At 51.9% G+C, this 14,449-nt stretch overlaps 1 protein-coding gene across 1 annotated transcript; it reads left to right on the top strand.

Annotated features, from left to right (window-relative positions):
• The first annotated feature begins 449 nt into the window (after positions 1-449).
• On the top strand, positions 450-2,408 carry LOC135977885 (uncharacterized). The gene is made up of 2 exons (XM_065579043.1): positions 450-844; positions 1,839-2,408. Exons 1-2 carry the CDS (start codon positions 673-675, stop codon positions 2,312-2,314), a joined length of 648 nt encoding a protein of 215 aa, XP_065435115.1. The 5' UTR covers positions 450-672; the 3' UTR covers positions 2,315-2,408.
• Positions 2,409-14,449: the final 12,041 nt, after the last annotated feature.

Raw genomic sequence — 14,449 nt, 5'->3', positions numbered from 1 at the left:
CCCGACGAGGGGAGTAGCGCTAAATTCGACATGGCCATGTCGAATTAGGCTAGGTGTGGATGGAAATCGACGCTAATAGCTCCGGGAGCTATCCCACAGTGCACCACTCTGTTGACGCTCTGGACAGCAGTGCGAGCTCGGATGCTCTGACCAGCCACACAGGAAAAGCCCCGGGAAAATTTGAATTTGAATTCCTTTTCCTGTCTGGCCAGTTTGAATCTCATTTCCTGTCTGGACATCGTGGCGAGCACAGCAGCACTGGCAACGATGCAGAGCTCTCCAGCAGTGATGGCCATGCAGTCTGGGAATAGAAAGAGAGCCCCAGCATGGACTGATCGTGAAGTCTTGGATCTCATCGCTGTGTGGGGCGATGAGTCCGTGCTTTCCGAGCTGCGATCCAAAAGAAGGAATGCAAAGATCTACGAGAAGATCTCTAAAGACATGGCAGAGAGAGGATACAGCCGGGATGCAACGCAGTGCCGCGTGAAAATCAAGGAGCTGAGACAAGGCTACCAGAAGACCAAAGAGGCAAACGGACGCTCCGGATCCCATCCCCAGACATCCCGTTTCTACGAGGCACTGCATTCCATCCTCGGTGCTGCCGCCACCACTACCCCACCAGTGACCGTGGACTCTGAGGATGGGATACTGTCCACGGCCGGTTCCTCAGACATGTTAGGGGACGGGGAAGATGAGGAAGGAGATGAGGAGGGCGAGGCAGTTGGCAGCTCTCACAACGCTGATTTCCCCGACAGCCAGGATCTCTTCATCACCCTTACAGAGATCCCCTACGAAGCGTCCCCAGCCATTACCCCGGACACAGAATCTGGTGAAGGATCAGCCAGTAAGTGTTGTAAACATCTAAACATTTATTTTTAACAAAACAGGAATATTAACAATTAAAAGAATGGGTTGTTCATGATTAGTGTGCCCTAGGCGCTTAACGGTTTAGTAAGGGGCAGTGCAAGTTTTGAAAAGAAATCTAGCAATGTCCGGTTTTCAGTGATTGTCCTGCACAAGCCGCTCTACTGTGTATTCCCTGCTACTGCAGCTACAGTAAAATGCGGTCTATATGTGCGGGGATAGAGCAGTAATCCTCCTGGGACATCTCGATGAAGCTCTCCTGGAGGTAACTTGAAAGCCGTTGCATGAGGTTCTTGGGGAGAGCGGCCTTATTGGGTCCTCCGAAGTACGACACGTTGCCGCGCCACGAGATTATCAGGTACTCGGGGATCATTGCTCTGCACAGCAGGGCGGCATACGGCCCTGGTCTTTGGAGGCTTTCCCGGAGCATTCTCTCTTTGTCGCTCTCGGAGATCCTCATCAGGGTGATGTCGGCCATGGTGACCTGCTTTTAATTAGGTAGGGGAATGTTAGTGTTGGGACTGCTTTCCCGTTCCTTTACAGAACTGTCACCGCTGGTTTGCAGCCACGCGGTGGAGGCGGGAGAGGGGCAGCCGAAAGGGATCATTCCCGGGGACAGCCGCGAGGGGGTGGGACAGGGGCAGAGTTCCCGCTTGCCGGATTGCTGGCAGCAGGGACTGACATTGATTTAAATGTGAAATGAGGCCAGTGGTAATATAAAAGTTTTAAACTGCCACAAGTGTACGGCTTACCATGTCTGCCTGCAACAGAAATTCCGTTGTGCTGCCTCGCTTCTCAAATGTGCTGTTCAAGACCCCAGGCACAGAATGCGAAGGCCGAGAATTCGACCTTGTGCTGAGTGCGCATGTGAAAGGTGCTGTGCATGGTCTTGTTCACAGAGAAAGACTATGTTCTTTGTTCACAACTACATTTATCTTTCAGAGGAATTCACTCCCTTTTTCCCATTTCCACAGCCCCGTCTGCGACTGTCTCACAACCTAGCCTGGAATCACACTCCCAGAGGCTAGCGCGGATTAGGCGTAGGAAGAAGAGGACACGGGAGGACATGTTCTCTGAGCTTATGGCCTCTTCCCAAGCCCAGGCAGCACAGCAGACCCAGTGGCGGGAGAACTTGACCCGAATGCACCAAGCCAACATGGATCGGGAGGAGAGGTGGCGGCAGGAAGACCAGCAGGCGACTCAAACGCTGCTTGGACTACTGAGGGAGCAAACGGACACGCTCCGGCGCCTTGTGGATGTTCTGCAGGAACGGAGGCAGGAGGACAGAGCCCCGCTGCAGTCCATCTCTAACCGCCCTCCCCCGCCACCAAGTCCCATACCCACCTCACCCAAAGTGCAAAGAAGGAGAGGCGGCAGAGTCCCTGCTAACTCTCACTCCACCCCTGCAGAGAGCTCTAGTAGCAGAAGGCTCTCATTTCCCAAAATTTGAAAAGTTCTTTCCTTCCTGCCTGACACAAGCCCACGTCCAAGTTTCACCTCCCAATGCCATGTGTAGTTGATAATAAAAAATTCGTTTCTGTTAACTACTGTTTCAATCATGTTCTTTTGGAGGAGGAGGGGAAAGGGGGTTGGAAATTGGACAGGACAGTCTCCTTTGGCAGGGTACATAGTCGGGGGCAGGCACAGCAGCAGGGCACATACACAGTGCAGTGATGCAGTGACTAGTTGCCCCGGTTAGTCTGGGAGGTTGTTTTGATGTAATGTTGGGGGGGGGGGGTTGCTCTGTGACTTTGTGGCGGGGGAGGGCAGTTACAGATCTTAAGCGCCGGTCCTTAGACAGGATCACAGAGCCACACAGCATGGGATCTGTAACCGTCCTCCCCCTGCCACAAAGTCAAATAGACCTCCCATACACACAGTCCCGATCAGGAGGGGTGACAGGCTCCGTTGAAACAAGCATCCCACCGCAGCGGAGCCTGTCAATCCTTGAGTTTAGAAGCTGCATTCGCATCACAACACTAGACCCGCCCCGCACCACAGTCTGCGTCCCAGTTTTAAAAAATTCCCGCTAAAACAGTATTAAAGAAAACGGTGTGCTTTAACAAAGTAGAACTATTTTTATTTCGACACGTGTGTTGGAGGGGGGGTGAAGGGGGTATGTAACTGGATAGGATAGTCAACATTACCTGGGTAAAGAAACGGGGGCAGGTTTAGCTTCTCAGTACACAAACTATAAAATCACAGGTTACCCTGCTCACTCAGGAACTTTGCTTTCAAAGCCTCCCGGATGCACAGCGCTTCCCGCTGGTCTCTTCTAATCGCCCGGCTGTCTGGCTGTGAGTAATCACCAGCCAGGCTATTTTCCTCAACCTCCCACCCCGCCATAAAGGTCTCCCCCTTGCTCTCACAGAGATTGTGGAGCACACAGCAAGCTGCTATAACAATGGGGATATTGGTTTCGCTGAGATCACAGCGAGTCAGTAAGCTTCTCCATCTCCCCTTGAGACGGCCAAAAGCACACTCCACCACCATTCTGCACTTGCTCAGCCGGTAGTTGAAGAGTTCTTTTTCAGTGTCCAGGGCGCCAGTATAGGGCTTCATGAGCCAGGGCATTAGCGGGTAGGCTGGGTCCCCGAGGATGACTATAGGCATCTCCACATCCCCAACAGTTATTTTGTGGTCCGGGAAGTAAATACCTTGTTGCAGCCGTCTAAACAGACCAGAGTTCCTGAAAACACGAGCGTCATGAACCTTGCCCGGCCATCCCACGTAGATGTTGGTAAAACGTCCCCTGTGGTCCACCAGTGCTTGCAGCACCATGGAAAAGTATCCCTTTCGGTTAATGTACTGGGTGGCCTGGTGGTCCGGTGCCAGGATAGGGATGTGAGTTCCATCTATGGCCCCACCGCAGTTTGGGAATCCCATCGCTGCGAAGCCATCTATGATCGCCTCCACGTTTCCCAGGGTCACTACCTTTGGCAGCAGTACATCAACGATTGCCTTCGCTACTTGCATCACAACAACCCCCACGGTAGATTTGCCCACCCCAAACTGGTTCGCGACTGACCGGTAGCTGTCTGGCGTTGCAAGCTTCCACAGGGCTATGGCCACTCGCTTCTGTACACTCAGTGCAGCTCGCAACCGGGTGTCACTGCGCTTCAGGGCAGGGGACAGCAACTCACAAAGTTCCAGGAAAGTTCCCTTCCGCATGCGAAAGTTTCGCAGCCACTGGGATTCATCCCAGACCTGCAGCACTATGCGGTCCCACCACTCAGTGCTTGTCTCCCGTGCCCAGAATCGCCGTTCCACGGCATCAACATGACCCATTGCCACTGTGATGTCCTCGGCGCTGGGTCGCCTGCTTTCTGACAGGTCTGTGCTACTCTCAGACTTCAGGACATCACCGCGGTGCCGTAGCCTCCTCGCCTGACTTTTCTGCATCTGCCTCAGGGAAACCTTTATGATAAGCTGCGAAACGTTGAGAGCGGCCACAACTGCAGCGATGGTCGCAGCGGGCTCCATGCTCGGAGTACAGTGGCGTCCGCGCTGTCAATGACTGGAAAAGCGCGCGAACTGTTTTCCCGCCGGCGCTTTCAGGGAGGGAGGGCGGGAGTGATGGACGGATGACGACAGTTTCCCAAAAGCACCCTCGACTCATTTTGTTACCCAGAAGGCATTGCCGGCTACACCCAGAATTCCAATGGGCAGAGGGGACTGCGGGAACTGTGGGATAGCTGACCACAGTGCACCGCTTCGAATGTCGACGCTATCACCGTTAGTGTGGACGCACAAAGTCGAATTACTGTCCTTAGTGTGGACACACACGTTCGACTTTGCAATATCGATTACAAAAATTCGATGCAAGTAAAATCGAACTACTCTCGTAGTGTAGACAAGGCCTAACACTCAAATAAAGTCCTTAAAATATGTTTCAGTCAATCTCTATTCAGAGCCTTCTCAAATTTAAATAGTGGGAGTTGGGTACCGAAGTGTCCCTTGTTCCCATGAAAATCCTTCCCTTCAAAGCATCTCAAACTGACAACTCTGTTAACTTTGTGTCAGGTTTAATATTAGAAAAAACACACACTAGACGAATGTGTTATATAAATATTAAACCAAACCAAACCACTAAATATCTGAAATTTCAACTAAATTTCCAATCCTATCCTTCCCCCAGCTGGTACATTCCTGACCCCTAATATGAACACGTATGGGTATGTTATAAATATTACAAGTCAAGAACATTCTCACAGTATGTAACACACACAGCTGCTTTCGACAGAACCCCCAACCTCAACACCTAACAAGAGGCAAGATAAATAAAAATCAGATAAACTGTATGGGTTTTATCTTGACCTGCATTCTGATTACCAAGAATCTTCACTCCCCAGGAATGAAGATTATTTAGATAGAATCAATAATACAGAATACGCCATATAAAGCAATTCAGAATCACCATTTACCCTGACTCAATACTTTAAGGAGAAGAACACTCTGATGGCTTGGATACCATCTGCCAAGACATTGTATCTTATCGGATTCAGTGTTGTTGAAAGCTATGACACTGATAGAAATAGAGCAGACATTTGTCTGACACTTCATCGAGAGGCCTTCGGGAGCCACTGAAGGAAGATCAGTCAATAGGCAGACAAATGTAACTGGGGCCGAGCTGTGCACCCAGCAGGCCAAACATGGTTCCCCACACACCTGGAAATGTGAGTTACGGGGAGGCAATGCGGGGTAATCACGATGGACAAGGAAGCTTTCCTCACCAAGTGAATGATGGACATCGTACTGGAAAAGGGGGAGGGAGGGATGCTGATGCTCTGTGTAATTCAAAACTGAGTAGGCTAATGTACATTCATGCCTGGCAATAACTGAGGGAACATTGTTAGGGGGCTTATTCCTTCACCCTCTCACTTCCCTGGTCCTTCTCGCATGAACAGAGAGTAACAATACCCAAAGTCCGAAGGTGCAAACAATTCGATGAACTTCCAGGAAGCATGATTCCAGTTTCCTTCTCAATCCAAGATACGCAACTTCAGCTACGTGAATAGCATAGCTGAAGTCGAAGTATCTTGGATCGAATTACCTGGGGTCCAGACAGCACGGGATCGGTGGCCGTCGCTCCCCCGTCAACTGCACTACCGCCGCTCACTCTGGTGGAGTTCCGGAGTCGACGGTGTGCACGTTCGGGGATCGATATATCGATCCCAGATAAATCGATTGCTACCCGCCGATACGGCGCGTAGTGAAGACGTACCCTAGTGTCCCCCTTCCCAGCTCTGACACCACAGAGCCTTGCCTGTGTCCCTGTTCCTGTTCCCATTCCCTGTTCCCATTCCTGCCCTTAGCAAAACATGATCCCAATTCCCCCACCCACAGTCTCTGTTCCCATTCCCCCCTACTTCCTGATTGACTGCAGACTATATAGTAAAACTTGAGTTCTGCTTAGCTAGGGTTACCATATTTCAGCAAGCAAAACAGAGGACGGGAGGAGCCCCGCCCCTGCCCCTCCCACCCCCCACCCCCCAGAACCCTCAACCCTCCCCCCGTTCCTTGTCCCCTGACTGCCCCCTCCTGGGACCCCTGCCCCTAACTGCCCCCCAGGACTCCACCCCCTATCTAAGCCTCCCTGCCTCTTGTCCCCTGACTGCCCCAACCCTTATCCACACCCCCACCCCCAGACAGACCCCTGGGACTCCCACGCCCCATCCAACCACTCCCCACCCCCTGACAGCCCCCCCCCAGAACTCCCAACCCATCTAAACCCCTCTGCTCCCTGTCCCCTGACTGCTCCGATCCCTCTCCCCACTCCTGCTCCCTGACAGCTCCCCCCCAGAACTCCCAACCCCCCACCCCTCCCGCTCCTTGTCCCCTGACTGCCCCCTCCTGGGACCCCTGCTCCTAACTGCCCTCCAGAACCCCACCTCCTACCTAAGCCTCCCTGTTCCTTATCCCCTAACTGCTCCTTCCTAAGACCCCCCCCCAACTGCCCCCCAGGACCCTACCCCCTACCTGTACCCTGACTGCCCAAAACTTTCTCCACTCCCCCCAAAAAGCCCCCCCCGAACTCCCGACCCCCCCCCCCCCGTTTCTTGACTGCCCCCTCCAGAACCTCCCTGCCCCTTCTCCTGCCCCCCTGGCCCCCTTACCCTGCTGCTCAGAACAGGGTGTTGGGCTCTGCGCGAGCCGGAGATGTGGCTGCGCTCCCCAGCACAACACACAACACGGTCCCTGGCCCTGCACAGTGCTGCTGGAGCCGGGCGCGGGGCTGCCGGGGAGGAGCTGCCGGCTCAGAATGCAGGGAGGGAGGGAGGAGGAGGAGCTCTTCTACAGCTGCTCCGGAGTCCAGCCCGTGACTTTCCTGCAGCCCTCCCAGCCGCTCGCTCTGCTCTGCCGGGGGGGGAGAGGGGGCGGGGAAATCCCGGACATTTTGAGTGATTTACAAATTCCCCCCGGACGCTATTTTTAGCACAAAAAGGAGGACATGTCCGGGTAAATCCGGACGAATGGTAACCCTAGCCGACCCAGGCTGGAGACGCGCCTCCTCCCCCCACACCCTCCTTACCTGCTTCAGGCTTCCCGTGAATCAAATATTCGTGGGAAGCAGGGGAGGGGGCGGAGTTGGGGCGGGGACTTTGGGGAAGGGGCAGAGTTGGGGCGGGGGGGCATGGGCGGGGCCCCGTGGAGTGTCCTCCTTTTGGAGGCTCAAAATATGGTAACCCTAGGGTCGGCCCGCCCAGCACTGCCAGTCCCCGGCCCGGCCCCCAGCCGAGCACCTCCGGCCCGCCCAGCACTGCCGGCCCCCGGCCGAGCACCCCCGGCCCAGCCTCGCCGACCGCCGTCCCCCGAGCCCCCGGCCCGGCCCGGCCGACCTCCGTCCCCCAAGCCCCCGGCCCGGCCTGGCCGACCTCCGTCCCCCGAGCCGCCGGCCCCCGAGCCCCCGGCCCGGCACCGCTGGCTCCCGAGCCCCCGGCCCGGCACCGCTGACCGCCGGCCGCCGGCCCGCATGTCCCGATTTTCCCGGACATGTCCGGCTTTTGGGAATTTCCCCCCGGACGGGGATTTGGAGCCCAAAAAGCCGGACATGTCCGGGAAAATCCAGACGTATGGTAACCCTACTCTATGCACGGTAAGAGAAGGGACAAAGGAAGCAGCCATTAAACAGAAGACTAGATCCTGGATGAAATTTGGCCAGTAAGACTGTTGAGAGCTTTGCTTTGAATGTAACACAATTTGTTAAGTTAGGCGCCAATTGTGTTTTATCGTCATTTTTCTTCTAACCATTTTGGACGTTTATGCCTCCTTACTTGTATTCACTTAAAATCACTCTCTTTGTAGTTAATAAACTTGTTTAATTGTTATATCTAATCGAGTGTGATTAAATTGAAGTGTCTGGGAAACTCAATTTGGTGTAACAAATTGTGCATATTATTTCTTTTAAAGAAATATGGACTTTTTATGAATTTGTCTTGTGCAGAGAGGGCTTGGCATTACAGGACAGATATTGCTGGGGGAACACCCTGAAATATAACCAAGGTGTGGCTGGCTGGTAGGATTGCCAAATTTCTAATCACACAAAACAGAACACCTCTGCCCTGTCCTCTCTCTTCTTCGAGGCCCCGCCTATGCCCTGCTCCTTCTCCGAGGCCCCGCCTCTGCTTGCTTCATGCCCCTCTCCAATCGTTGCTCACTCTTCTTCACCCTCATTCACTTTCACCGGGCTGGGGCAGAGGATTGGAGGGGGAGGCGAGGACTCTGGCCTGGGGGGTGCAGGCTCTGGGGTGGGGCCAGGGATGAGGGGTGCGGGGTTCCAGCTGCAGTTACTGCAGCTGCGAGGAAGCAGCTGCCAAGACCCTGCAGCCTCTGGGCACATGGGTGGTCCTGCAGCTCTACACATTGGTCACTGTACCCTCTACACATTGGAGCACTTAGGGGCCACAGGGACTTAGTGGCCACTTCTAGGAGCCACGTGGCGGTGGGGCAGGCAAGGAGCCTGCCTTAGTCCCAAGCCCCTGCTGCACCGCCGACTGGACTTTTAACAGTCCACCAGAGCCACCAGGGGCCCTTTTCGACCAGGCGTTCTGGTGGAAAACTGGATGCCTGGCAACCCTACTGGCTGGCTGCTGCACACACACAGACGTAGCTGGGAGGGACTTGCATGCTGGAGGCTGTTTGTGAGCAGTCCTGACTGGTGCGTACAGCAGCAAAGCAGTGAAAAGGGAACCCCAGGTTAGGGGGAAAGGGTGACACAGCTACGCACTAGTCTAGATTGTCCCCTGGGTATGTCACACCTGCCTTCTGCAGGGTTTTGTGACTCACAGTCTAAGGCGTCAGTCTCTCCCCCATTTGTTGTGCAGGAGCTCAGGCGCCTAACTCAGGCTTTGTGAATCCCAGTGATTTTTCTAGGTGCCTAGAAGTGAAGTGTTGTGACGCTCAGCATCACTGTGCCTAACTCCTGTTGTGTATTCAGACCGTCGGGCCAACGTCCCTTTGTGGAGCTGGGCCTAATCTCATTTTGTAATGGCAGCACAATATCATAATCTTGTGCTTAGAGTTTAGACATGGAGCCCTGGGTGAACTTGATTTTCTCTGTGAACTGCTGCATGTGAATCAGATTAAAGCAAAGTGGCAGCACATCACAAGTCAAATCAGCTTTAAGGAAACCCACGAAACCAAAAGAAGGGGTTACTCTCCTGTGCAGTAACTGTAGTTCTTCTAGAGGGTGTGTCCCTAGGGGTGCACCACACTGGGCCTGCGTGTGCCCCTTGTGCCCTGCATCTAGGCCAGTGGCTCTCAAACTTTTGTACTGGTGACCCCTTTCACATAGCAAGCTTCTGAGTGCGACCCCCTCCCCTATAAATTAAAATTTATTTTTTTTAAATTAACCATTATAAATGCTGGAGGCAAACCGGGATTTGGGGTGGAGGTTGACAGCTCACGACCTCCCATGTAATAACCTCGCGACTCCCTGAGGGGTCCTGACCCCAGTTTGAGAACCCCTGGTCTAGGCCATATCAGGCTGCATGGCCAAACAGTCCGCTGAGTTTCTTCTGCACCACCAAGTCTGAGCAGAAACTCTGAAGCAGAGGGGAGGCGGACGGGTAGTGGGGCATCCAGAGGGGGACACATCTCAAAGAACTACAGTTACTACACAGGGGGAGTAACCCCTTTTTCTTCTTCAAGTCCTATCCCTACTACCGCTCAGGGTGATTTCTGAGCAGTATCCCCAGTAGGAGGAAGAAGCTTTGGAATGGAGTCCAGAACAGAAGAGAAAATTGCGTTGCTGACTGCAGCATCAGACCTGGAGACATCGACTAATGCATAGTGTCTAGCGAAAATATCTACTGAAGACCACATATCGGTCCTGCAGCTGTCTGAAATGGGCACATTTTAAAGTAGATCTATAGATGTAGACTGTGATCTGGTTGAATGTGCCAAAATACTGATAGGGAGTGTAATGGCGACAGCTTGGTATCAAGTTGTGATTCAAAAGTCTCTGGATGGAAATGACAAATCCCTTAAATCTATCTGCAATCAAAATGAATAGTCTATTGGATTTGTGAAATGGTTTAGTTCTGTCAAGGTAGAAGGCTTCTGCCCTCCTGACATCTGGAGTGTGGAGAACTGTCTCCTGGTGGGAAGTATGTGGTTTTGGGAAGAAAACTGGCAGCTATATGGTCTGATTCAGGTGAAAATTGGAAGTCACGTTAGGGAGAAAGCTGGGATGCAGTCGGAAGGAGACCTTCTCCTTGTGAAACATTGAAAGGGGGTGTGGGGAGGGGCTGCCATGAATGCACCAATCTCGCTGACTCTGTGAGCTGAGGTATAAGTATGAAAGGGATTTTTGAGCCATTGGTGATCCACTGAATCTCTGTTTGTTTGCAGGAGTGTAGATGCCCAAAGTGCATAATATGGTCCTGGAATCTTTAAGGGGATTTAATGACTTGTCAGTGTTCTCTGCAAACAACTTTCATCTGCCAAATTGAAGAGCCTCAACTGTATTCTGAATTTCCCTGGGGAAGCCAGACAATATCAGCCAGGAAGCCCGGCACAGAACTGCCGCCACAGAGATGCAGTGTCTGTATCATCAAGAGCTGCCTGCAAAGACATTCTTGCCAACAACTGACCCTCAGCAACAATTGCCTGGAATTGTTCTCTTTGATCCGAGTGAAGGCATTCAATAAATGACTCAAATTATGTATAGTTGGTAAAGTATTTGGCCATAAATGCTGGGTAATTTGCATAGAGGAATTGCAGCATAGCTGATGAATAGGCCTTCCAGCCTAGTGGGGTCCAGATGCTTTTGGTCTCTGTCATATGGGGTGGATTTGTAATGGTGTTCACCACATCAACAAAGAGAGGTTGGAAAACAGCAATTCAGAGTCCTTGGAGGGGACATAGTATTATTTGTTAGCCCTCCTACAAGTGGGTGTCACCGTAGCTGGGATTTGCCAGATGGTTCTAGTGGGTTCCCATAGAGCCTCATTAATGGGAAAGGTGACTCCTGATGGCGTCACAGAGTGCAGAATATCCAGCAGCTTGTGTTGGAGTTCTCCAAGTTCTTCCAGTGGTATCTGCAGATTCTGGCACTGGCTTAATGTGGTCCTGGAACTGGCAAAAATCATGAACTAGCAGAAAGGCATCAGGGCCTCATCTGGGAAGGAGGTCTGAGATGTGGCTTCTTTGTCTGCCCTGGACTGCTGTTCCTGAAATGTTTCCTCTTGCTGCTGGGGAGGGGAAGTTTGGGTCTCCCTGTCATCCCAATGGGATGGGGCTGGGACCTAGAGAACTGCTGACAATAGGCAGTATAGGGATTCCAATATGTCCCTTGAGGCCATTACTGGGAAGGGGGTAGCATCCGGAGCTGCTCCCACCAGGATCGATGAGGTCCCAAAACATCTCCCCTGCCCCTTTGGGAAAGGGGTGTGTGTGTGTGAGGATGCTTTGGAGAACCTTGCACAAAAAGAGAGGAGGTAGACGGAAGGTCATCTGGAGCAGCTCCCAGAGAATGGGACTGGCGGGACAATGGCACCGGGGAGGCAAAGGGATCTGGAGATGGGGGATTCTCGATACCGAAAGGTGCTCTGTGGCTGCTACCAACAGAGACTGAGGTTCAGCACTCATCACCAATTCCTTTTGTAGTCTGACGTCCTGAGGTACCGAGAGCTTTTGTGGTACCGAGAGGTGTCTGTCCTTTTCTGATGGCAATGGAGTCCTGGGGTGCCACGGGGCTGGTGCAGATGAGGTTGAAGGCTTTCATGGTACCTCAGCAGTTGGTAAGGATATTGAGAGTGGAGTCTGAGATGACAGTACTGCTCCTTCTTGTTTGGTGCTACCAGGGTCTTCCCAGAGCTCTGGTTGGACTTAGAATCGTGGCATTTTCCCATGTCCACCATATTGGAGGAGCCTCTTCCACCTTGAGGAAAACCTCTCAGAGGCTGTAGATCTGGCTGGAGTGAATTCTTTTTGTGGAGGAACCCCTGGGAAGGGCACTAGATTTGCTCTTCTGGGAGACTTCAGAGGAAGGCTCTGAGAATTTCTCCTTCCCAGAAGAATGCTGAGCTGAGGTGGAAGGGCCCTATTTGCCCCTGGTAACTGACGTCCAGGGGTTTCCTGACCTGACTCAGGAGCAGGCTGGAGGGAATTCTCCATCATAAGGTGTCAAAGTTTGACTGCCTGGTTCTTCCCAGCCCTATAGTTCAGGCCTAGGCATACATTGCACTTCTGCAGCATGTATGATTCACCCAGGCATCTTTACAAGAGAGGCAGCATTTGAGCTGAATGAAGCGGACATGCCCCTTACAGGGGAGTCTGTGATGGATCCCGCACTTTCTCTTCTTGTGAGGGTGTTCAGGGCGCCATTTCTCACCCCGATCTGGGGTATTAACTGTCCCACTAGTATCCCAGAAAAGGGAGTGGAGAGGGAGGGACCCCAACCCGACCTCTACTCCGGGTCCCAGCCCAGGGGCCCTTGGTATAGTGGCAAACCACTTAAACTAGTGATTCCTTCCCCTGGGCTACTTTCCTCTCTGGCCCTTCAGCTTGTGGAGCTTCCTGCCCTCTCTCTGCTTGGGCTAAGTTTCTCCCAACCCCTTGTGTCTGTGGAGTTCCTCTGCTCGGTACAAGCTGGGTTTCCCTTTACCAAGGGTCTTGGGCTTCTGGCCCGCCACTGCACTTTTCCAAACTCTCCTCTGCTTCCCTCCAAACTGCTCTCCTTCAAACTGCTCTCTGCTCCAACAACAAAGCACTCTGCTTCAGTTCCTCCAACTGTCTGATTGAAGCAGGGGGGGTTTTATCAGGTGACTGGCTTCAGGTGCTCTAATTGGTCTAATTGGCTTCAGGTGCACTAATTAAACTGTAGCAGCGTCTCTTCCCTCTACAGGAAACATGGTTCTCAACATCCTGGGGCTTCCATATAGCCCATCTATCACTCTCCTGCTGCCATCTGGCCATGCTGTATCACAATATATATACCTTTATTTTCTATCAAATGGAGAACAAATACCTAACAAACTGACTAATAAAAAGATACAAGCTACTGTGGTAGATCAGAAGCAGATATACTTGGGGGATGGTTTGCACGCGCAACCTGATATTGCCTTGTCAAGGCTGATTCCCCATTCCGGCACTTTGAGTGCAGAGGGTGGGGGCCCGCAAGGATTTTAAAAGTTAATACTGGCCACTCCAGGCTTCTAAACTCCCAAGGTTACAGTTTCTCTCTGACCTTGGCTTGGTAAACACTGCCATCAACCAAATGCAAAACCCTTTTTGGAACCCAAGAAGACACCCTTGGGAATTCCTTCTGGTGAGGTACCCTCAAGCCCTTTCACCTCCGCCCCCTTTGGGGAAGAGCTGAGAAAGAAAACAAAGGAAATTAGCTGTTGCCACCAGTTAATTAAACATGTGCACAAATCTCTTAGGACACCAAAAATCCAATCATGTGCTATACAACAGCGCTTCTGGGATTATCCGTTTCAGTCTAACATCTCTTTCTACCTTCTTCAGACTCACTCTTTTCAGCCGCCTCTATGAATTTCTCTTTTCTAAAGTCTTTGTAGCCTTCTTTGATCTTCACACAAATTCCTTTGCACAGTGTTCTGTATTCTTTGCCCATTTTTCCTTCTAATTTCATGCGCACCGTCCTTGCCATCAGATTCACAATTTCCTCACTGATCCTCTGCTTGCATCCCAACATTTTCAATGCTTTTCCCTTCTTAGCTGCTGAGATTAGCTGTGAGATAAACTATTCAGAGGCCTCATCGATGTCCTTGTTGACCTTTATACTCAAGGTTCATTTCACTCACTTCCTGTACAAATGCCTCTTCGTTGAAGTGCCATTTTTGCTTCAGTTTCTGGCTATCTCTCAACTTCATAGACATTGTCAACACATATTTTGAGCGGAACATATTTTGAGCGGGCTGATCCTGTGAAAATGATTCGTTCTCGTATTGTCGCTACATCATTAAAGATTCTTCTGGTATCCGTCTTTATATAATCAATCTGATTCTGTGCGACTCCATCCAGATGTTTCCTTGTCCACTGCCGACAAGGTTCTTTTTCAAATATTGTGTTCATTATGTGGAGATGGTTTGCCTCTCCGAATGCAACCAGACAATCA

The sequence above is a fragment of the Chrysemys picta genome, unplaced genomic scaffold (genome assembly GCF_011386835.1).
Source record: "Chrysemys picta bellii isolate R12L10 unplaced genomic scaffold, ASM1138683v2 scaf63, whole genome shotgun sequence".
NCBI lineage: Eukaryota > Metazoa > Chordata > Testudines > Emydidae > Chrysemys > Chrysemys picta.
Note: the sequence above shows the minus strand (reverse complement) of the source record. Positions and strands in the feature narration are given on the sequence as shown.

Excerpts from the sequence above, each read along its gene's own strand:
- LOC135977885 (XM_065579043.1), top strand. The coding sequence starts at position 673 with ATGTTAGGGGACGGGGAAGATGAGGAAGGAGATGAGGAGGGCGAGGCA. Across the intron at positions 845-1,838 it reads ATCTGGTGAAGGATCAGCCA|CCCCGTCTGCGACTGTCTCA; the intron begins GTAAGTGTTGTA and ends CCATTTCCACAG.